Source organism: Cryptomeria japonica, chromosome 6, assembly GCF_030272615.1.
Source record: "Cryptomeria japonica chromosome 6, Sugi_1.0, whole genome shotgun sequence".
Classification (NCBI taxonomy): Eukaryota; Viridiplantae; Streptophyta; class Pinopsida; order Cupressales; family Cupressaceae; genus Cryptomeria; species Cryptomeria japonica.
The window spans coordinates 29,354,762-29,378,705 of NC_081410.1; the positions used below are offsets into that span (position 1 = coordinate 29,354,762).

The following is a 23,944-nucleotide window of genomic DNA, read 5'->3' on the forward strand; positions in this document are numbered from 1 at the left end:
CTAAACTGAGATCCAAGCAAAATGCAAGTACCAAATATGCCAAAAATGGCCAAATACTGAAAGTACAATTTCTACTTAAAATCACTGCAAACAGATGGCAGATTATGAAAGTAGATGAAAAAATATGCACTTTCAAAAAAAATGGCACCTGAAAAGGAGTCCATATGAGCCCAAACGAAGCCTCCAAAGTTGTAAAAATCGGGATTTCATGATTTTCGAAAAACCTGTATTTGAAAATTAGAAAACATCTGCACCACTATACAGATCACGAAATTTTACCCTAAAACAAAAAAAAAAATGCTTGAAAAACCGAGTCCGGATGAGTGAGATATCGCTATTTGAAAAATGCCTGCAAAATTATAATTTCTGGAAAATTTCTGCTGCAGCGTCAAACTTCAAATGCCTCTAGATTTGGCCTCAAACTTTCTAGGACCTCCTAAATCCAATGGTAACCTCAGATTTGACACATCAAGCTTCAATAATAACCTACAATAGAAAGGTCCAAAATGCAAACCCCAAATAGCATCAAATTTCTCTCAATTAGCAAACCAATGGCACTCTAATGGCTCTGATACCATGTGAGATTTTGCCAAGATCAAGAAGCAATGGAAAACACAAATAAGAGAGACAAAATATATGATAGAAATAAACTATATTCTATCAAGATGAAAATACTGATCAATTGGACCATCAATCGATCCATACAATGAATATGAGCCTACTTATATAGGCAAGGCTATATGGATATGTGAGCACACAAACATGACATGTGGCTCAATAATAAACAAGGGTAGGTAGAAAATAGGTGTGGGTAGGTAGGAGAAACAATATAATAGTCCACATGAGGTGGATCACCCACTGAATGTGAAGTGTAACAACAAGATCAACACCATAAAAGGTGGAAATTCTCCTATACACACTATCCCAATGTGGCACAAACACCCAAGTGTCTCATACCCAAACTACTATGAGATGCATTTCCTAAGTAAACTTAATTAAGGTGTAATAATATCCAAGATGAATAATTATTTACACCAACAACTAGTATAGATTTCTTTACAAATCAACAACTTTCATTGGGTGTGCAATACTCAGATTTATTTTTATTGCAATTTTAATAAATAGCACAATAATTTTATCTCCTAAATTAATTTTCTAGTTCCAAAAACCTTAATTATCTATCCAATTTCAATTTCTAAGTTAGAAAAATTGTTATTTTAGTTATCAATTCTCTTGTATAGAAAACCTTAGGACATCACATTGGTTTGAAAAATTGAATTTAAGGGTGAGGTATACAATGAAAATTATCAATAAATATTAAAAAACCTGTAGGCATTACTAAAATTCAATAAGTGCATAAGTGATAATTGAACAATATAATCCTAAACTAGGAAGTTAAATGCAATTGATAGCAATACTTAGCTCTAGGAATAGTGAAGATGAATAAAAGCTAATGGAGTTAAATCTAACTATTTGGTGATTAGAAATCAATCCTCTGCCTTTATCCTCAAAACTAGAACAATATATGAACTTTATTATGGGTTAAATCTACATATATGGATATGTCTTATAGACTATGAATTTAATTTAGGATATTGCATATACTTTTCCCCTGAATTTGCTATATTTTATGTCTTTCTTTAATTTATAAGAATTGGTGGTATTTTAAATTATCTTGGGGAGACTATTATATTTCTCAGGTAATGTTCTCCTAGGTTAAACCCCTAGAAGGATTGATATTATAGTTAAAGTGATGATCAAGGAAAACAATTATTAGACATGCAAGCACTCTAGAATTATAATGCAAGCATAGATTACAATGTCCTCTAATTGAAGTGCTCCTAAAATGATATCATGATTTAGTTGATGGATGTTTTAACTCTCCCTTGATGTTAAATTAATACATACTAAATATCTTAAAATACAAGTACATAGTGGTAAATCACATCAAATGTGTACTAGGTTAGCTTATAGTAAGAAATAAATGACCAACTATTGTACCCAAATATAAATAATTTAGAATTTAAAATTTTCAGATATCAATTTATTAGTCAAAGATAGATCTTGCACTTATAGGATTAACCTAGGGAAGTTAAATATTAATCTACTGTGAGAAATGAATTTCCAAGCATGGATGATGAAATTAGTGTAAAGTGTATGAAAAATATGTAGGAATGGATGGGATAAGGTCAAATATTTAAGCATGTGCATAAAAAATAAATAAGTGAAAGATCTAGTACTAGTCCCATCTTTAGAAAAAATATAATATCTATAAATATATAATTATACTAATCCATTCTCTCAAATAAACCTACTGGACTAAACTCCAGGCCATTTACATATTAGGCCTCATTTTTCTATCAGATATACTAATGTGAGAAATGTTTAAGTAGGGCCCCCTTATTCAATTTTTCTCAAGTGTTGTTTATTTTCATCTTCCATGTTCTTATCAGATGCTAAAAGACATAAGATCCTCAAAAGTTCTAAGGTAGATATTTTTTTTATCACTTTCTATTATTTTTGTGGAGTTGCAAATATTTGGTAGACTACTAAACATCTTCTATTTGTTTACTTTCCTATCTTGATTTTATTGGTCTTATAGAAAATCCTTGCAAAGTCCAGTGGGACCTTTCATAGCATTTCATTTTCCTTTATTTTTTTCATTTATGAGTTGTTGATGAAAATTTGGACTTATTTCTCTCCTTTTGATTTGCCATTTTCTTTTGCATCATATCCCTATGTCTTCCTTTTTATTTTTTGGATTTGTAGAGTTCTAATGATTGTCTAGATTTTCCTTCATTATTCTTATGTCTCAAATTCCTTCCTTTCCCACATCCGCTCAATCTTTCATTTCTTCTTCTTTGTAAAATTAAAAAGTTTTAGTGGACTTATCCATTTTCCTCTCCACTTCAACAAATTTCCTCCTCTAATTTGCCATGCTTTTTTTTTGTTGCAAAGTTGGAAATCCTCGCAAAATTCGTTTGCACCTCTAGGTATGAAAACTTCTTCTAGTTTTTCCTTCTATTTTCATTCACCAATTTTGCATGTTTTTATCACGTCCTTTTCATCCAATTATGGAGTATCAATGAACATATGTATTTTGATCCCCATATCTAGTTCTCACCTATAATTTATAGTGAACTTTACACTTGTTATCCTTCCACATGATTTTGCAATCTCTTTTATATTTTCTTGTGGAAATTTAGTGGACTTCTAGACTTCCACTCCAATGTCCCTTTGTGATTTCTTCTTCCACAAAGGTATTTAATGCTTTTTCCATAGTTTCTTCTTATGCAGAGTTTAAGTTGACTTGTGAACATCAAGTTTTCAACCCAAACATCCCACCTTGATATCCAATTTTGCATCTCCCAAATTTCTTCATATCACTTATTTTATTCTCTTTCATCTACTTGCACAGTTTTGATGGACTTCCAGAATTTCATTCTCATTTACTCCTAATGTCTCATCACACATTGAGTCCTTGTAATTATTTTTGTTCATCTCAACCACTCCCCTAATCTTCCCAATATGCTATTAATGATTCAATTTGACTCCTACAAATACTCTAAGAAAATTATTTTCCTAATAACCCATGTCCATCCAAAAGGAATATTTTATTTCAATACTAATAGTTGATGATGAGGATGATCATGTTGCCATGGATGTGATGGTTGAAGTTCTAGGCATGGATGATCTTCATGCTGGTTTCAAATTGCCTATTCAACAAATTTTGTGGGATTTCATCTTGCCTTGTACGCCACATTTATGAGGTTTAGTTCTCAAAAGTGTCTAAGTAATCAACTGAATTGCTATATGCACAAGTTCATTTTATATTCAAAGGGTCAATTATTTCTATATTTCCATGCAACTATGACTAGTGATGATTGTTTAGGGATTCAACTTGTTTTGTAAATCTCAAAGAGATAGAAAGTTTGTAATTTATGTTTGTAACTAAATGTCTCCTTGGCCATTCATAGGTCATCGAGATAACTTCTATTTGATGAATTGCAACAAATATTTTAGCCTAAGCTTTCCTCTTGCCACATTTGATGACATGATTATAATAAAGATTTGATCAACGTCATAGAATTTTTTCAATTCATTATGCGTATTGTTTATAATAGTCTCTTATTTGTGACACATGAATTTCTAAAATTTGGAGAGAGACTATTAAGAATGATTAGTTAATTGATAACATATATTTGTTGTTATTTCATCATATTTTTTGTGTTGTTGATTTGTGACTTTGTTGTCCAATGAGCAAGGCGCTAGTGTTCGAAGTTGATGATTTACTATACACCCAAAATGAAAATTTTGTTTTTCACCAATAGTGTAGAAATACATTGGTGGTTTTTATGCATCCCATGATTCAATGGTTTTACAAAGGAAGTATTTTCAATAAGCCATAATAGTTCTCATATTCAAGAATCATGTTTTTCATACTTACATCTTGTAGCTATGCAGTTATGTCTTTATCATCATAATAAAGACTTTATGTGCAATAGATTAGTCTTTTGTCTAGTGACAACTTTTGGAACCAAACATATATTAGATACTACTACAATACTTTTAGTTTGTTTGTTTTTAGTTGTGATGAAATCCTATAAACAAATAACTCTAAGAACACCCTCCTAGATTCAATTGAACTAGAAGTGAAAAAGAGATTATCTACTCGTTTGATTGGTGAACCAATCAATCCCCACTTTAAACGATATTTAATTATCCTTGAAACAAACAAAAATATAAACAATAATTTGAAACCCAGCAAAACCCTAGAAATCAACACCATTATCCAAATTTCACCAAATTACTTTACGTATCACCTCTGCTTCATATTATACTCTACATCTCTTTACAACCAATCACATAAACATGCTAGGCTCTATGCCAATAATGTCTTGAGAGCTAAATTCATTCCTTGTCTGCTAAAGGTTGTTCATGTGTGGGGACTCATTCATTTTTCAAGACTAGATTTTTTGACAAAGCGAAGCATAATCTCTTTATTTTATAAAGGAAAAGCAAGAACATCCATTCATAGACAATCTACTCAGGCCCCATATTATTATTACATGCTTAATGGAAGCAACGCCCATCTCAATAAAGTTCAGACCTACTGTACGAAAAGCATTTTATTTTCCATCCTTTTACTTTATTCTTTCATTTCCCTGCTCCTAAGCATCCAGAGCTCATTCTAATAAATGTTGTGATTGTTCAGCAGGTACCGTTGTCAATTCATAATAGGCAGATCAATAGAGAATAGAGAATGGGGAATGCACACAACATTGCCAAAGGCAATTAATTTCATGCTTAGTGTTTGATTAAATGGTTGTTTATATATATATATTTATTTTATCTCTAGTTGGAGTTTAAGATAAGAAAATGTTTTTCAGGGCCTCGTTCACCAAGAGAAAGAGTGAGGCAGATCACAGACCAGATATTTGACAAAGTTACAGAAGGCAAAGAATCTGCAAATGTCAATGATGTCTACACAGGCATTCTTCTCGCATTTAAGTTAGAACTTATAACATTGATCTAATTTTCAATTTTTTTCGTATATTTTGATGAATAAATGTCTAAATTATCAAAAAAGAAGTATATTTAATATGATATATTGATTGAAACAGTGATATCAATAGAATGATGCCTGGTCCTCATCTTGATCCACCTTCAAAGCAAGATGTAGAGGTTTGTTTATTTATATTTTGATTGTCAAAATTTAAATTATATGTGACATGCGTTTTTTCTTTGGTCCACGTAGCACTGCAATAAGATAGCTTTTAGATTTAGTTGTGTATGTTTTTCATTCGATTTTCGGATCACTTTTTTCTTCTTGATAATAGATTACTGAATGTGATTCAACTGAAAAACATATATAACTAAATTCAGAAATTATCTTATTTATATTTTTGACTGCTACAATTAAAATTAGGGTTGACATGGTTTTTTTTCATTCATGTAGTACTGCAATAAGATAGCTTTTAGATTTAGTCATGTAAGTTTCAGATCATTTTTCTTTTCTTGATAATAGATTACTGAATGTGATTCGAGTGAAAAATAGATAACAATCAATTTCTTCTGTAACTATTATTTTGTTGTAGAAATTTGACAAGGACAAAAATGGGCATGTAGACAAAGAGGAATTCGCTTTATTTGTGGAGAAGTTCACTTTTGATCTGATAAATGAAATAAGCAAGAGTATAACTGTGAGTGCATTAGGAGGGCCTGCTGTGATAATAGTGGGTGCCCCAGTGATGGCAGGGATGGCAAAGTCCTCTTCTGAAAAAGTACCAGTCATTGGGAAATTGCTGAGCAAGTTACCTGATTCGATGTTTGCTTCAACCATTACAGTTGTTGCCATGCTTTTGCTTCAATCCACTTCTCGCCCTAAACTAAGCAAGGGATAACCCGGCATGACCTCTACTTATATGCAAGAAAAATCATTTTTACTCTGTTGTAGTTGTATATGAATTCTATGCAGTGTTTACCACCACAATCTTAAATATTTATTTCTCATAAATTATGATTTGCTATACAATAAAAAAAGAAAATTTGTATTTTCGGTCCCTTATTTTACTGAGTATGTGTGGAAGATAAACAATATTTAAATGGAATTTTCTTGTGATTTTTTATTTGAAAAGTGACAAACCTCTTAAATTGTCACATTTGAATGTGGAGCCAATGCTTTATTGATTATTGTTAATTACTTTTTATGAAAGTAGTTATCGAATAAAATTTAATGGTTTATTTGTGAGAGGATTATAAAAGCTATTAGATGGGCATGCTGAAAGGAAGAATATAAAAATATTCATATATGATTGAATTTAATTCTTATGGAAAAGGGAAATGAGATTAAGCTTATAATTTTGTTGTCTTTTATCTTTAAAATTATGTTTTTTAAGCATACGAATCTTATACATGTAGCTTTGATTAGTTTTGTATGGGAAGGGTTCAAATCGATTACATAACCGTCATATACATGTAATTATGTTAGGATGGAAGATAGAACACAAACCATTTTAATGAAGATGGTGTAACTAATGACTTGGTGTCTAAAGATAAGTTACATATAGAGTAATAGTGGATCTCTTAAACAATGTTAATCATTTTTTTAGAATTATTGATACAAAATAAAAGAAGAAATATAATATTAGAATTATTGATCAATGTTAGAATAATATTTTTTTAGAAAGAGGTGTGTTATGCCTTGCATACACACCCCATCATTTTTGCTTGCTAAATTTTGAGGACCTTATTTTTCGTCATTTTTTTTTGTTTACATTTTGTGTCTTTAGTTTCGCTTAATCCATTTTGTTTCTTTTGGTGACCCTTTCCCTTATGTGTTTTGTTTCCTCCTATGAAAGCTTTGAGGACTTCTAAAGTTATTGAAACTCTTTTGGTTCCTATTAGGCTACAAATCCTAATAAGTACCTGGAACAAACATTCCAGGTTCCAAGTTTTCCTCATAGCTCAATCCCTATTTATCTTTAGTTTCCCTTCAAATTTTACTGCAAGTTGCAATCTCTAACAAGAAATTGGAGCCTAGTTCCAATTCCTTCCTATGAACTGCAACCCATAACTCGATGCCTTGTTGCCTATTTTGCTATACATTTCCTCTTATTTTATTATTCACCTTGTAATTTTTAATTTTTCCCTTACTTTTTCTACTCTCATGACCATTGTGCATGGACTTCCTTTGTGATTTCTCAAATTACTCATTTGGATTCAGTGAAATGTATACATGTGCCCTAGATTTTTACTTCATTATGTGATTTATCCCTTCCATTTTTCAAGCATTTGACTACAACGCAAGTAATTCTCTTCCTTGTGCTCATGTTTTTCTCTCATTTTTTCTTTCAATTGTTCTCTTTAGATCTCTCTCTTATTTAGCTATTTGGAATCTTTAGTCTAACTTATAGTGTTTGGTCTTGTCTCATGGAGCCCTAGGGTTCCACTAGTGCCCTAGGTTTTTGCTTGAATCCTTAAAGTTTCTTTTCATTTTCCTCTTAATTTTGTGTTTGTGATTATAGGGATTTCACTATAATTTTTTTATTTGAGTGTCTTTGATCAATTTCTCTAGACTTAGAATCAGTGGGTTTTGAACTACAACCTATTCTTTCTCATTCCAGGTCATAAGTCTTAATACAAACTTGGAACCTAGTTACAAGTCTCATTTGGACCAAACGTCACATCCACTAGTCTTTCCATGCATTTTTCCAAATTCATGGTTTTTTAGCTCTATTAGGAATTGGAATCTAGTTCTTGATCCTCACTTTGTTTGATTACTTAGTCCTTCTTCCTCAATATTTTCCTAACATGTCATTTAGTTAATAAATATCGTGTGGTGAACCACTTGATGTTTGGAGATTTGTTACATATTGACTAATGATGACTCTTTTAAATAAAATCTAATAGTGTGAGGATAATATCATAATAATTATTGATACTAGAAAGAAAGGTACTATCAAATGGTTAGTTAGAAACACAAATATTAGAATAATATATTTTAGAAAAGGGTTCTTAATCTAAAGATAAATAAATGCATATTATTCATGTATTTCACACCCTTAGTTTCTCCATTTTGAGATAGCTAGCTAGTTCACATTTTATTAGTTATTAACTATTGTGTTGAATCATTCAAAATTGCACAAATTATAAAATAGCAGTGACATGTAATAGTAGAATTAAAGTTAATATTATATATACTCTTCACCTTTAAAACTCATACATGGTTGAAGACCCTCATTGAGGAAAGCCAAAGAGTTGACAACTATCAATGATTCAATCTAAAGAAAAGAAAAAAGTTCCTAGTAATTTTCACATATTTTAGGGAAAGAAGTTGATGTCAGTATAATTTAAATTTTATATAAATGCTAATAAGAAGAATTTTCCAAAATTTCAAACAATTGTATGATATTTGATTAATGGTTAAATTCATTTCTCATAAGAAATTTAAGTCAAGATGAAAATATTTAAACAAGAATATGCATACATACATACATACATACATAATTGTCAAAAATCTAAGGATGTCATGAGAATTGTCATATGGAAATAAAATTTTGTAAGTTACTGGGGATACTTTGTGTGGATACATTATTTAAAATCAAAATATTGTGTGAAGAAATTGGATTGTATCATAAAATTCAAGTTAAACATATTAAGGAGTACAAGATTGGTAGAGTATAAATGATAAAATAAAAATAAAAAGTTGCATGCCTCCATTAGGCCACCCTTTAGGTTTTCTGCTTAATATAGAGAGATTCTACTACTCTTTCATTTTTTTATCTATTTCCATCAAATGTTAGTTTTATTATTGTTTATTGTTATCTACATTTTATGACATTTCTTTTAGAATAAATATTAATAGTGTTATTTATGTAAGGGGTATTCTAAAATCTATTAGATGGATATGTTGAAAAGAATCATATAAAAATATATAAAATATTTATATATAATCAAATTTAATCTCGACAAAAAGGGGAAATAAGACTAAGTTTGTGATTTTATTATCTTTTGTCTTTAAAATTATGTTTTTAATCATATAAACCTTGCAAATATATTTATGTGAGGATGAAAGATATATCATTAAGATGGTGTGGCTAACAACTTGTTGGGGGATCTATTACATACATCGATTAATGATGACTCTTTTAAACAAAATCCAATAGTGTGAGGATAATATTTTCTAAGGATTGTTGATACTAAAAAAGAAATGTACTATCAAACGGCTAGCAAGTAAACATAAATATTAGAATAATATGTTTTTTATAAAAGGGGTGAAATTTGAAGATAAATGAATATGTCAATGAATGCATATATATTCATGAATATCACACCCTTAGTTTTTCCATTTCTAGATAATTGGCTATGTTTCATTTCACTAATCATTCACTATTGTGTTGAACCATTCAACATTCCATAACTTATAGAATGATGATGAAATTTAGCAATATCATCGAAGTTAATAGTATATATGCTCTTCACTTTAAAATGCACTAGTCAAGGAAAGCCAAAAATTTGAAAAATATCAATGCTTGAATCTAAAGGAATGAAAACAAAGTGCCTAAAGAAGCATTATACATAGAGGAAAAGGAGTTATGTGAGGGTAGTTTAAATTTTACATAGACACTACTTTAAGAAACTTAAGAATTTTTTTCAAAGATTTGCATGTTATTTAGTTCATGGTTAAACTATTGAGTGTGTGTGTATACATATATATACATATATATATACATATACATATACATATATATATACATACACACACACACACACACACACACACACACACACACACACACACACACACATATATATATATATATGTATGTATACATATGTATATATATGTGTATGTATACATATGTATATATGTATACATATATATGTATATATGTATATATATACATATGTATACATATATATATACATATGTATATATGTATATATGTATATATATGAATATATGTATACATATATATATATATATACATATATGTATAGATATATATATACATATATGTATATATATATATACATATATGTATATATATATATGTATATATATATGTATATATATATATATACATGAATAGTAAATATAGATATATATACACATACATATATATAAATATGTATGTATGTATGCATGTATATGTATATCTATGTATATGTGTGTGTGTGCACATATGTATATATGTATGTATATATATCCACACACACACACATAAACATACAAATATACACACATATTTGTTGTTTATATTCTTGTAAAAAATATAAGTCTCTAAAAGAATTTCATGGTAGTTGTTACATAGACATAAAATTTTGTATGTTGATGGGGATACTTTATGTGCCTACATTATTTAAGATCGAAGGATTGTTTGAAGTATAAAAAAATAGTGGCTATGGCCATTTTCATGGGATTCTATCTTCAGGTTAAAGTTGAACATGTTAAGAATTAAAGGGCTGGTAGAATGTAAATGATAAAATAAAATTGGAAGGTACATGCCTCGTACTACCCTTTAGGTTTTCAGCGTAATATGGAGAGATTCGACTTCCCTTTCAAATTTTCATCTAAATCCATCAAATATCTAATTCAGCTCTATTCCTACCAACATCATCCCTTGGCTTAAACTATGTCTTGTCCGTATAACAAACTAGTTCTATTTGCCAAATCCATGCAAAAATTAAAACGTGACTGTATTTGTCTCCAACAATCAAATAAAAAGATGAACAAAAATTAATGATGGGTGCAATCAACTAGATACGTTCTCATACTATAGTTCACTCTAGTAGTATTAACCTCATAAATTTGTTCAATCCACCAAAGTCAAAACTAGGTTCCAAACTACTAAATTATTTACACTTTATGGTAAGAAATTTGTATATATTACCTTATGCTATACACATGAATTATCCATTGAGTAACTTCTTGTTGTAACTGTTGCGCATGCAACATGATCTCAATATATGCATTCTAAAGTTTTGCTAAGGTAGAAGGATCCCTAGAAGATTTTCTCAAGTGTTTTACAATAAATAACACATTTTGTATAAATGTAACATTCATAGGCCCTTATCATTTCTTAAGTTATTTTAGCTAAGTAATTATCTTTATATACTGATCCTATACTTGGTGAAACTAGGAATGAAGTGTTCCAATAGTTTATATTTTTTCTCTATTCATATTTGTAAACAAGTTATATGGCATGGAAGCCTGCGCAATTTAAATTTCTAATATATCAATTTAACTCTTGATGATTGAGAACCTAATAAGGATGGCTGACTCTTAAGATGCTCGTATCTTTCTAGGCACTCCCACATGATGTAATCATACCCAATCTAGTTCTAATACCATAATAAAACTATAAAAATGAATAGCACAAGAAATATAATAAAATATTACTCAATAAAAGATTATTGTATATTATTCATTGAAGATTATCTCGTTATCTAATTACATATAGAAGCACAACAGACTCCTATATTAAAGGAACTTAACATCATAACAAGCTATGATTTATTAACATTTAACTATCTAACTTGAGCACTTCGAGGACTCCTATTGCTAGCACTATTATTAGCATATATTTAATTATTAAAATTTGTGGCATAAAACAAGCCATGTGGATGTTGGATTTGAAATTATCTCCAACATCCTCCCTGCAACCATACATCCACTAAACTATCAAATATGTACACCAATGCTCCTTTGATGAATGACCTCTTCTCTTCTAATACCTACATAAAGGCATGTCAATGAACCTATATTTCCTCCAACAATATTTTTGAAACATTTTTTGATAATTCCAACTCATATTTATTAAGAGGATTTCTTGATCTTATTCATACTTTGTAAGTCCAACTAGCTAGTATTAACAACAACTAATAGTAGTAACAACAATAGTGCAACAATCATGCTGCTTTCAAAGCAGATTTTCCAAGTGGATGATTGCTTTTTTTATTGCCAATACAACATTAGTGATAAGTTTCAAATAGGGGCTTTCAAGTTGCAAAAGATTTCTTTGATGCCTTTTCATTAAATGATAATTAATAGACTTTCGCTAGGCGTTTATCTCTTCTCCTAATAGTTTTAGCACACTTGGATTCATCAACTAGTCAACCACACCTACGCTTCTCTCTACAACAAACTTTATTGATCTTACATTACTTAAAATTTTAAAATTTTCATATATTAATTTGACTCTTATGATAGAATCACAGCTAACCTAGCTCTAATACCATGATAAAACTATAAAAATAAACAATAAAAAAAATACAACAAAATATTATTCAAATAAATATTTTTTATATTATTCATTAAAAATAATCACATAGAAAGACAACAAACTCCTATAATCGAAAAACTAAACATAACATGAATATAATTTATTGATACTTAAATATCTAACTTGAACACCTCTAAGAGTCACATCACAACATATGAACACATATTCAATTCTCTAAATTCATAAGTGCATACAAATACATATAAATATTATTAAATGTACAGTTATCATCATCGGGAGTCTTGAGAGTGAAATATATTCCTTGTCTACTAATGGTTGTTTATGTATGAGAACTTATTCCCTTTCTAAGTATAGATTTTTTACGAAGTTAAGAATACTTTCCTTCTTTTATCAAGAAAAAACGTCAAAAACATCCATTCATAGAACCACCTACGCAGGCCGCATATTATTTCATCCTTTATTCAAGCAACACCATTTGAATGAAGTCTAGACGCTCTGTAAGAAAAGTATTTTACTTTATTCTTTCTATTTCCCTGCTCCTAAGCAACCACAGCCCATTCTAATAAATAGTGTGCTTGTCAATTCCTGAGATGCACAACAATAGAGAATGGGGAATGCACACAACACAGCCAAAGGCAATTAATTTCTTGCTCATGCCATTCTTATCTTTTGTTATTTAATGGATGTCTTTATATACTTATATAAATATAATAATATAGAATATTGTTTGTTTTTCAGGGTCTTGGGCACCAAGAGAAAGAGTGAGGCAGATCACAGACGGAATATTTGAGAAAGTTACAGAAGGCAAAGCTTCTGCAAATGTCGATGATGTCTACACAGGGATTCTTCTCTCATTTAAGTTAGAACTTATAACATTGATCTAATCTTAAAAACAAATTATTTAAAAAAAAAGTATATCTAACATGAACTCTAATGTGACTTGTTTATTTATTGAAATAGCGATATCAATGGAATGATGCCGGGAATTCATATCGATCCACCTTCGAAAGAAGATGTAGAGGTTCGTTAGTATACATATTGAAGTTTGTTTTGCCATATTAATACAACATCTCTGCTAAACTTTTATATAAATTCATAGGATTAGTATGGAAAGGTTTGAACACCCATTTTATATAATATTACTGTTGGAAATAAGTCACATTTAGATTGATGATGTGCTCGTCAACCAGGGTCATAGTTCAGTTGGTAGAGCATTCTAACGATAATGAAAAATTCTAATGCGAGTCTTAATTGATCTACATAAACTATGATGCGAGTCTTAATTGATCTACATGAACTATAACTGGACAATTATTGAACCTAAATTATTTAAAATATATAAAGAAACATTGGTTTCTTCTGTAAGGGTTTAACTATGCTTAGTGTAAGGGTTTGGCTATGTTTCATTTCACTAATCATTCCCTATTGTGTTGAACCATTCAACATTCCATAACTTATAGAAGGATGATAAAATTTAGCAATATCACCGAAGTTAATAGTATATATACTCTTCACTTTTAAAAACCATACCAATTAAAAAACACTAGTCGAGGAAAGCCAGAAATTCGGAAACTATCAAATGCTTGATTCTAAAGGAACAAAAGCAAAGTGCCTAAAGGAAAATTGTACATAGAGGAAAAGGAGTTATGTAAGGGTAATTTAAATTTTACATAGACATTATTTTATGAAACTTGATAAAAAATTTCAAAGATTTGAATGTTATTTGGTTCATGGTTAAACTATTGAGTGTGTGTGGACATACATACATGCATACTTTATATATATATACATATACTTACTTATATATACATGAATAGATACATATATACATACAAATATACATATATATCGATATATAGACACACACATATGTCTGTATGTATGTATGTATATGTATATTACTGTTGGAAATAAGTCACATTTAGATTGATGATGTACTTGTCAAACAGGATCATAGTTCAGTTGGTAGAACACTCTAACGATAGAAAGATTTTAGATGCTAATCTTAATTGACTATAAACTATGACTTAGAAAACATTGGTTTCTTGAAATAAGGGCTTAACTATGCTCAGTGTTATTTTGCTGGAGAAGTTTGACAAAGACAAAAATGGGCATGTAGAAAAAGAGCAGTTTGCTGCATTTATCTTGGACAAGTGCACTTTTGATCTGATAACTGAAATAAACAAGGATGTGACAGTTAGCTCATTTAGATGGCCTGCTCTGATAATGGTGGGTGCTCCAATTGTAGCAGGGATGACAAAGGACTCTTCTGAAAAAGTACCAGTCATTGGCAAATCACTGAACAACTTGTCTGATTCAGTGTTGGCTTCAGCCATTGCTGTTGTTGGCATGCTTTTGCTTCAAAGCATTTCTCGGCCCAAACTGAAGAAGGGATAACCAGGATATATACAAAAATGTGGCTGTTACTTAATGCAATATAAATCATTTTCTTTTGTGTTCTATCTGTATATGATTTTTTTTGCAGTGTTTACCACTACCATCTCAGATATTCATTTCTCATATACTAGTTTACATGTAAATGTCAATTTTGGTGCCTTCTTTTCAATGAATACTATGGGAGGAGTAATCCAAGAAACAATTAAATAGATATGTTGAAAGGAAGAAAAAATATATAGAAATATTTATGTACATGGTTAAAGCCCATCTTTGTGGAAAGAGGAAGTGAGATTGAGATTGAGTTTATAATTATGTTTTTTTTTCCCTTGAACATCATATGTTAAAGCATATGATGTTTAGAAATGTAAATATGGTTTTGTAGATAGAATAATCAGCATCTGATGTGTTTTAAGATGTTATACATGAACAAATGTAGACATGGTCTCCTAGACAGAGCAAAGAAATCATCATTTGATTGTGTAGTCACTTCAAAATGTGATACAGATTAATGATGGATTTTGAAAGCAAAACTCAATTTTATTAAGATAGTTTTTCTTCTTGAATTATTTAAAAAGAAAAGAAATGTATCATCACGATATTGGTGAGAAACCAAAAAATTTACAACAAGAACTTATAAAAAAGAATGACAATTAGGGACAGATAAATGTATCAATCAAAGCATGTATATTCATGTATATTATGTGTTGATCCATGTATCACACCATTAACAATCTTATCAATAGACAAGTGACGAGGCTACATTTCACCAATCATTCATTATATTGTTTTGAACATTTGGAAGCTTGTAGAAGGGCAATGATATGTAATTATAATGTTGAATTTAATAGGTTATAAACTCTTTGTTAGCAAAAAAGAAGAAAGAAAAAAAGAGAGCACATATCAGATATCTAGGCGTATGTTCTTTAGAGTTGTATTTATACTCCATTGTCTAGAGGTAACAAGAAGATTAAAACAATAGATTACACATTGGTGTGGTTGAATATAGATCAAATAAATCATAGATTATACATATAAAAATGGATCTTGGAAACAAAACCTAATTTTATTAAGACAATTTTTCTTCATGAATTATTTATTTAAAAAATGTACTATCACATCATTGGTAAGAAACCACAAACTTAAGAATAATAAGAACTTATAAAAGGGGTGGCAAATAGAAACAAATAAATGCATTAATTAAAAGATGTATAATCATATATATTATAAACAAGTTGATCCATGTATCACACCCCTAAATGCCTTATCAATAGACAACTAGATATGCTTCATTTCACAAAAAAAATCATTATATTGTGTTTATGGTGAAAATGGATAACAACAATATTCAGAGACTAAATAGATTCAACCACAAAACCCTAGCCTAACAACAACAAAGATCTACCATAACATATGAAGATTACCTAAGACAATGCAAATCAAATGGAATCACAAAGATTATATCATCACATGTCCAATAGGGTTTGGATCTCCATTCTTCCTATCTCCATTGATCTTGCTTGATATATTTGCTCTCAGATTTTATGTGCACAAGAGCTCAACAAAGAACAGAAATGTGGTTGCAAGTAGGCTTGATTGCATATGCAAGTTTGAAAGCGTAGTCGGGGCTGAATGCATAGTGAGTTAGTTAGGGTTTGATAATGAAGGAAGCATCTCCTTATATAGAAGACACTATAAGAAATGGAGGGATAAGATTGAGAGGTGTAAAAGATAAATGGTCGGCTATGATTAGAGGGCAGGTAGAGGAAATAAAAAAATAATGAAAGGGTAGGTAGTGTATGAATTAAGAGATGAATGACATGTGTCATAGGTAGAAAAGGCTTATGAATTAATTAAATAAATAAAGATTCATTTAATTAATAGAGGAAGTGGGATCAATTAAATAAATAAAATATTTATTTAATTTAGGAAAAGGATAATTTAAATAAATAAATATATTTATTTAAATGAGAAATAAGGCTAGAAGAGGATAAATGAATTAATTAAATAAATAAAGATTTATTTAATTAATAGAAGAATTAGGCTAAAATAATTAAATAAATAAGAATATTTATTTAATTAGACAAGACAATTTTAGGTGTCTACATATTGTGTTGAACAATTGGTAGCTTATAGAAGAGGAATGTCATGTGATTATACTATTGAACTTAATAGGGTATAAAATATCTATTAGCAAAAACGGGAGCACAGATTAGAGATCTAGGTGTATGTTATTTAGAAATCTCAATTATAAATCTCTAGCTCATATGTATTCCAATTAAGTTCTTACGTCTCTTATATATTGTTCTATTTTATCTTATGCATGTCTTCTTTATGTATATCTTATCTGTTGGCCATTTGGAGGAATTGATTATGCGTTGCATTGATATTTTGTCATTGATGTCAATACTAGTTGTTTTGGATGTTTTACTGACACCCTTCTGGTCCCAGTAGGTTGAGTGGTTTCTGGTTGGTTTAGATTCGGAATGATCCCGTATGCTCCAATATGATTTAGTTATGGAATTGACTTATTCATGATACTCATGTTCATATTCAGTAAGTTGGTTTTGGTCTGGTGATCACATGCTATCATGTTTGCTTGGAAGCTTGGCTTGCGGTTCTGGTGAGGGTTTCACCGACCAAGCTTTTTATGAAGATATTTGATGATATGCAAAAGTGGTATTGGTACAGCTTCTGGTGGAGATTCAGGATGTTGTTGGTGATCATGTTTGAGACTTGGCGGATGGAGATCATTGTTGTAGCATGTCGACCTATATTGGGTCCTGGTTGATCTAGGTTATGGACCAGCTTAATGTAACGTGTGGATTGGACTTCTCGATACGTTTTCTGGATATCTTATGTGTTGGATATTATTTGCTTGGTCTAAGGCCGACATTTTTTGTAATTATGTAATTGGTTTATTGTTTGGTGGCCGACCTAATTATTTATGGATGAGGGTTTGTATATATAGATGTAAGATCTCATTTCGATCATCATGGTAAGGGATATGGATATGTAATGTATGAATAATGTAATAGGGTGAACTCACAAAGTTGGTTCCCACTTTTTGGTACGTCCTGATTTTTGCTGAAATCATACATTTTAAAAAAAATATAATGATTTAAGCTTTAAGATGTCCCATTTGAAGTAATTAATTGAAGAGATTTAAATCAAAGGCTCTTAGATCAAAATTTCTTGGATAGAACCTCTCTACTTCTAAATCATACTTGCAATGGAGTCTCCTTTGCATCTATCAAATGCTGATAAAAACCAATTTTACATTAGCTTTTGGGGGGTCAAATTAATTCATTTAAAAGGTTTTTTTTTTAAAAGTATTTAGTCCTTATTATAAGCTTTCCAAATAGTATAACTTTTAATATATTTAATTTCATTAATATATATTTATTTTATTTCTTATGAATGTAGGTTTTTCACTGAACATGAACTTCTTTGTTCAATGCATTGGGAAAAATAGTAAACTAATTCAAAAAAAATCTAAAAAATATATGTGCACTAGGTATTGGCGTTTTCTTTCTAACAAAAAAAAGAAAATTGAATTTTGATATATATAGAACAAGTTATGTGTTCAAATGTACACCTATATCCAAATTATAATTAGTCGAACTTCAAAACTTAATAAAATAAAAAATATTCAACATATCACTATCAAACCAAGTGCATGCCCTGGGTATTGATGTTACAAACCAAAATTCAAAAGAAAAAAGTTTTTATCATTTATAGAAAAAAAATTATGTGTTTCGGGATACACATCACTCTTAAAAAATGTTGTTTGTTGTAAACAACTACTTTTTGAGGGAGATGGAAAAATCAATAAAATTTTATTCAAAAAAATTTGCAAAAAATATATTTAGAATCTACAAACAAGATGTTAAAAATCACTAGTTTATATCATCTTCAAATTCTTAATGGTTTAAAAGTTATAGGTGTCAGAAAGTGAAGGTTTTTTTCAAAATATTCATCTAAGTGTCAAAGTTGGTCAAAAAGTGGGAACCAGTATTGTGAATTCACCCAATATCATTCAAGCAGAGGATTTTGGTCGATCATTGGAGATCAAATTGGGTTTATGTAAGAGGATTTAGTCCTCTGGTATTGAGATTAATCAAAACTATATTCAGGCATAGGAGATGCTATCATTGCAGTTCATTCATTCTTCCAGATTGTAGTCTAGATTTATATGTAGTCAATGACACTCATTTTGTGATGAGCAGTGCGCTCTAGGTTATTGGCCTTCTTGCAAGTGCAAGACACTCAATTGTAATTCACATACTTACTACAAAAGTATTATCTGACAGTGTGTAGGCTTCCAATTGTGGTTTTTCCCTTTATTGGGTTTTCCATGTATAAATCTTGGTGTCTTATGGATGGTGTTTATTCTCTGATTACTGTTTATGATTAACAGATTTAACTGCTATTCTGGTATTTGGTTTAAGCATTCTAGTATTAATATTTTGGGTTCTGGTATTAAATTTTTAATTGCTAAATATTCTGGTAATTTGTGACAATTGATTCATCCCCCCCTCTTAGTTGTCTTCCGGTTATCTAAACTATCTAACAATTGGTATCAAAGCATTGGTGCTCTCTGCAGAAGCTTAACTGCTTGAGGAAGATACTATGGCGTCTAACAGTTCAAGTTCATCTAGTTCATTTGGAGCTATCTTTCGGAGAGATATTCCTAGGCTTGATGGAACAAATTACACAGTATGGAAGATTCAAATGGAGACTCATTTGAGATGTCTTGACAAGGAGATTTGGGAGATCACACATAATGGGGTTACACCTCATAATCCAACATCTGGCAATCCTCCTCTGGAAAACTTGGATAAGGAGCTTGAGAATGATTGTAGAGCAAGAGAAGCCCTCTTGTGTGCACTTTTTGATCAACAAATAATGGGATAAGTTGGAGACTCTTAATGAAGGTGACCCTACTGTTAAAATTGCAAAACTTGATGGTTACCGGGTGAGATATGAAAACCTGAAGATGTAATTAACGGATTACTACATTCATGGAAAGGGTAAATGAGATTGTTATGGGAATTCAAAGTTGTGGTGGAACTCTGAGTGTAGATGAAATTGTTTCTAAAGTTTTGAGAGCCCTACCACCAACTTATAAGATGAAGGCTGCTGCTATTAATGAGTTGAGGACAATGGATAGTACATCTATCAATAGAGATGCCTTGGTTGAGAAATTATCTACTTTTGAGCTTGAAGAATTTGGACCTTCTAGAGTTGTGAAGTCTCATGCAAATCCATCATCAACCAGTAAGCAAGATTGGAAAGCTTTGTATGCAAAATGATTGGATGATATGAATAGAGAAGATGAAGAGTTTGAGAAACTTGAAGCCCTATTTGCTAGAAGAGTACCTAAATGACTGACATGAAGTAAGTATGAAGGAAAAACACCTTTTAAATGTTTTGCATGTAATAAGATTGGTCATTTTGCATCTAGATGTCCTGAAAGGAATTCAAGATTTGAAGAAAGAGTTAGAAGATCTCTTAAGCCTAACCCTGGATACGAGAACAAGTATAAGTACAAGAAAAATAGAGACAAATCATGCTACATAGCAGATGAGGTAGGCATTATTGATTCTGATGATGAACCGATAGAAGATTTTGCTAGTGGTTTTGGCAATGGGAAGTAATGGTTGTTCCTGGATATCAAGGAAGATGTTCTGACACTGGAAGAGATTGTACTGGAAGAGAAGGGACCTGCTGCTAAAATTGAAGACAAGGATGAATGGGTAATTGACAGTGGTTGTTCACATCATATGACTGGAGGTAAAGGGAAGTTTCTATCTTTGCAAGAATTTGATTGCGGTCTGGTTAGATTTGGAGATGACAAAGCATGTATGATCAAAGGAAAAGGAACTATATCATTGGATGGTAAGAACAATATTGATAATGTTTATTATGTTGAAGATTTAAGGCATAATCTTCTGAGTGTAGGACAATTGGTGGATAAGGGATTTCAATTATAGTTCAAGAATGGAAAATGCAAAATCATTAAAAGATCTGGTTTGGAGATTGCAACTGGTACACAGACAAAAGGTTATATATTTCATTTGAATTCTAGTGAGAAGACATGTTTGATTGCACAAATTGATGAGAGTTGGCTATGGCATAAAAGACTGTGTCATGTGAATTTTGATTGCATTGTAAAGATCAGTTCAACTAAGGCAGTTAGAGATATACCTAAGATTGTGAAGCCCTATAATCTGGTATGCAAAGAATGTCAAATGGGTAAATAGGTCAGAACCTCTTTTAGGAGTATACAAGATAAATCTAATGATGTTCTTGATCTTATTCATACTTATTTGTGTGGATCTGCTAGAGTTAAAAGTTTTCAAGGTGATAGATATTTCATGCTAATCATTGATTATTATTCTAGAATGATGTGGGTTACTTTTCTAAGGGAGAAATCTAAGGCATTTGAAAAGTTTAAAATATTTAAGGCTAAAGTGGAAACTAAGATAGGATTGAAGATTAAATGTTTGAGGTCAATCATGGTGGAGAATTCACATCTGGTGAGTTTAATAACTTTTGTGAGAATCATGGTATAAGGAGACAATTTTTTACTCCCCAAACACCTCAGCATAATGGAGTTGTGGAAAGGAAGAATAGAAGTATCTTGGATGCTGCTAGAACATTGATGATGGAAGCTAGTCTACCTCATATCTACTAGAGAGAAGTAGTGAGCACATCAGTTTATACATTCAACAGAGTACATATCAAAGGAGAAAATGGTAAGACACCTTATGAATTATGGTTTGGCAATACACCTACAGTTAAGTATTTTAGAATATTTGGTAGTAAATGTTATATCAGGAGAGATGATATCATTGTTAAATTTGATCCTAGATGTGATGAAGGTATATTTTTTTGGTTATTTTAATGAAAGCAAGGCATATAGATGTTATAACAAGAGATTGTAGAGAATTATGGAGAGCACTAATGTCTATTGGAATCACCGTTGCCGTTATACCAAAAGCTTGAGCTGCCAATGAATGGACATGCAGCCAGAGACAAGGATCCATGGGAGGTGGGAGAAAGCCATGTCACAAATCCATAGGAGGTGCTGACCCGCTGAATGGCCAAAAATACCCCCCTCAGCAACTACTGAGGATTCCAGGGGTACAACCTGAGATTCGAACCTCTAACCTAGCACTCAGATCCCATTTGTTGGAATCACCATTGTCATTATGCCAAATCGCGAGCTGTCAATGAACAAACGTGTAGCCAGAGATAAGGAACCACGGGAGACGGGAGAAAGCCATGTCATGAATCCACAGGAGGCGCTGACCTGCCGAACAACCAACAATGTCAAGGTGGATGAGCTGAATAGAGGTAAAATCAGAGTTTATGAGAAGGAACTAACAGTGGAAATGATTCTATTTGAACTGGTAGCACCTTTACCGGAATATAGTGTTGAACCAGTTACTCCGGAAGTATCAAAAAATTCTATAGTAATTGAAGAACTGGGAAGAGGAATAGAGAGTCAGAGGACTCCTAGGTATGTGAGGTTGAGTCATTTAGAAGTTCAAATCATTAGGGACAAGAACAATGGAGTAATGACAAGGAGAAGACTGGCAACTAATGAGGTATGTTTGATTTCTCAAGTTGAACCAGTATCAGTAATTGAGGCATGTAAAGATGAATATTGGTTGAAAGCTATGGAAGAAGAATTAGATCAGATTGAGAAGAATAACACAAGGACTTTGGTTCCCCGACCTAAAAATAAGAATGTTATTGGAACTAAATGGGTTTTTAGGAATAAATTGATTGGGGATGGTCAAGTTATAAGAAATAAGGTTAGATTGGTTTGTAAAGGATATTCTCAGAAGGAAGGAATTGATTATGGTGAGACCTTTGCACCAGTAGCTAGGATTGAAGCTATGAGATTATTTCTTGCTTATGCTACACTTAAGAACTACAAGGTTTATCAGATGAATGTTAAGTGTGCATTTTTTAATGGAGATCTTGAAGAGGAAGTTTATATTGAAAAATTTGATGGTTTTTCACTATCAGATGATAAAAACATGGTTTGCAAGTTAAGGAAAACTTTATATGGATTGAAACAGGCACCTAGAGCTTGGTATGCAAGGTTGGATAAATACCTTTTGAAACTTGGTTTTACTAAGGGTAATGGTGATAGTAATTTATATTATAAGATCACTGATGATGATATACTAATTATTGAAGTATTTGTTGGTGATATTATTTTTGGAGGTGAAGATAAGTTGTGTAAGGAATTTGCTAACAATATGAAAAATGAATTTGAGATGTCAGTGATTGGGGAAATGAAATGTTTCTTATGCTTGCAGATTAATCAGACTGACAAAGGTATTTTCATCTATCAAACTAAGTATGCTAGGGAATTGTTGAAGAAATTTGGTATGGGAGATTGTAAACCGGTAAGTACTCCTATGGTAACAAGTGAGAAATTGACAAGGAAAGATGTTTCTACACCGGTAAATCCTACAAGATACAAATTTATGATTGAATGTATGCTTTATTTGACTTAGATTGGGCCTGACATAATGAATGTTGTTTTTATTGTATCAAGATTTCAGAGAGATCCTAGAGAAAATCATGAGAGTGTGGTGAAAAGGAATTTTAGATACTTACAAGGTACATCGGAATATGGCTTGTGGTATCCAAAGGATGATGACTTTACTTTATGTGCATATACAGATGTTGATTGGGTTGGAGATGTTGATGATTATTGTTATGCTCTGCATACCTAACCCTCAATAGTTTCCTTGTGTTGAAATATGGGTTCCCTT

The 23,944-nt window shown here is 31.0% G+C and overlaps 2 protein-coding genes across 2 annotated transcripts; both read left to right on the forward strand.

The window, feature by feature from the left end:
• Positions 1–5,180: 5,180 nt before the first annotated feature.
• Positions 5,181–6,563, forward strand: LOC131069983 (uncharacterized). Its single transcript, XM_058005531.2, has 4 exons — positions 5,181–5,291; positions 5,391–5,511; positions 5,625–5,685; positions 6,099–6,563. The coding sequence occupies exons 1-4, from the start codon at positions 5,264–5,266 to the stop codon at positions 6,402–6,404; spliced, it is 516 nt and encodes a 171-aa protein (XP_057861514.2). The 5' UTR covers positions 5,181–5,263; the 3' UTR covers positions 6,405–6,563.
• Positions 6,564–13,230: 6,667 nt separating this feature from the next.
• LOC131069984 (uncharacterized) lies at positions 13,231–15,205 on the forward strand. The gene is made up of 4 exons (XM_058005532.2): positions 13,231–13,384; positions 13,488–13,608; positions 13,710–13,770; positions 14,838–15,205. Exons 1-4 carry the CDS (start codon positions 13,357–13,359, stop codon positions 15,144–15,146), a joined length of 519 nt encoding a protein of 172 aa, XP_057861515.2. The 5' UTR covers positions 13,231–13,356; the 3' UTR covers positions 15,147–15,205.
• Positions 15,206–23,944: the final 8,739 nt, after the last annotated feature.

Bases quoted from the DNA above. Each gene is read 5' to 3' on its own strand.
- LOC131069984 (XM_058005532.2), top strand. From the start codon at position 13,357: ATGGGGAATGCACACAACACAGCCAAAG. The intron at 13,609-13,709 runs GTTAGAACTTAT...TTATTGAAATAG, and splicing joins GGGATTCTTCTCTCATTTAA to CGATATCAATGGAATGATGC. The intron at 13,771-14,837 runs GTTCGTTAGTAT...ATTTTGCTGGAG, and splicing joins CTTCGAAAGAAGATGTAGAG to AAGTTTGACAAAGACAAAAA.
- LOC131069983 (XM_058005531.2), top strand. From the start codon at position 5,264: ATGGGGAATGCACACAACATTGCCAAAG. The intron at 5,292-5,390 runs GCAATTAATTTC...AATGTTTTTCAG, and splicing joins TGCACACAACATTGCCAAAG to GGCCTCGTTCACCAAGAGAA. The intron at 5,686-6,098 runs GTTTGTTTATTT...ATTTTGTTGTAG, and splicing joins CTTCAAAGCAAGATGTAGAG to AAATTTGACAAGGACAAAAA.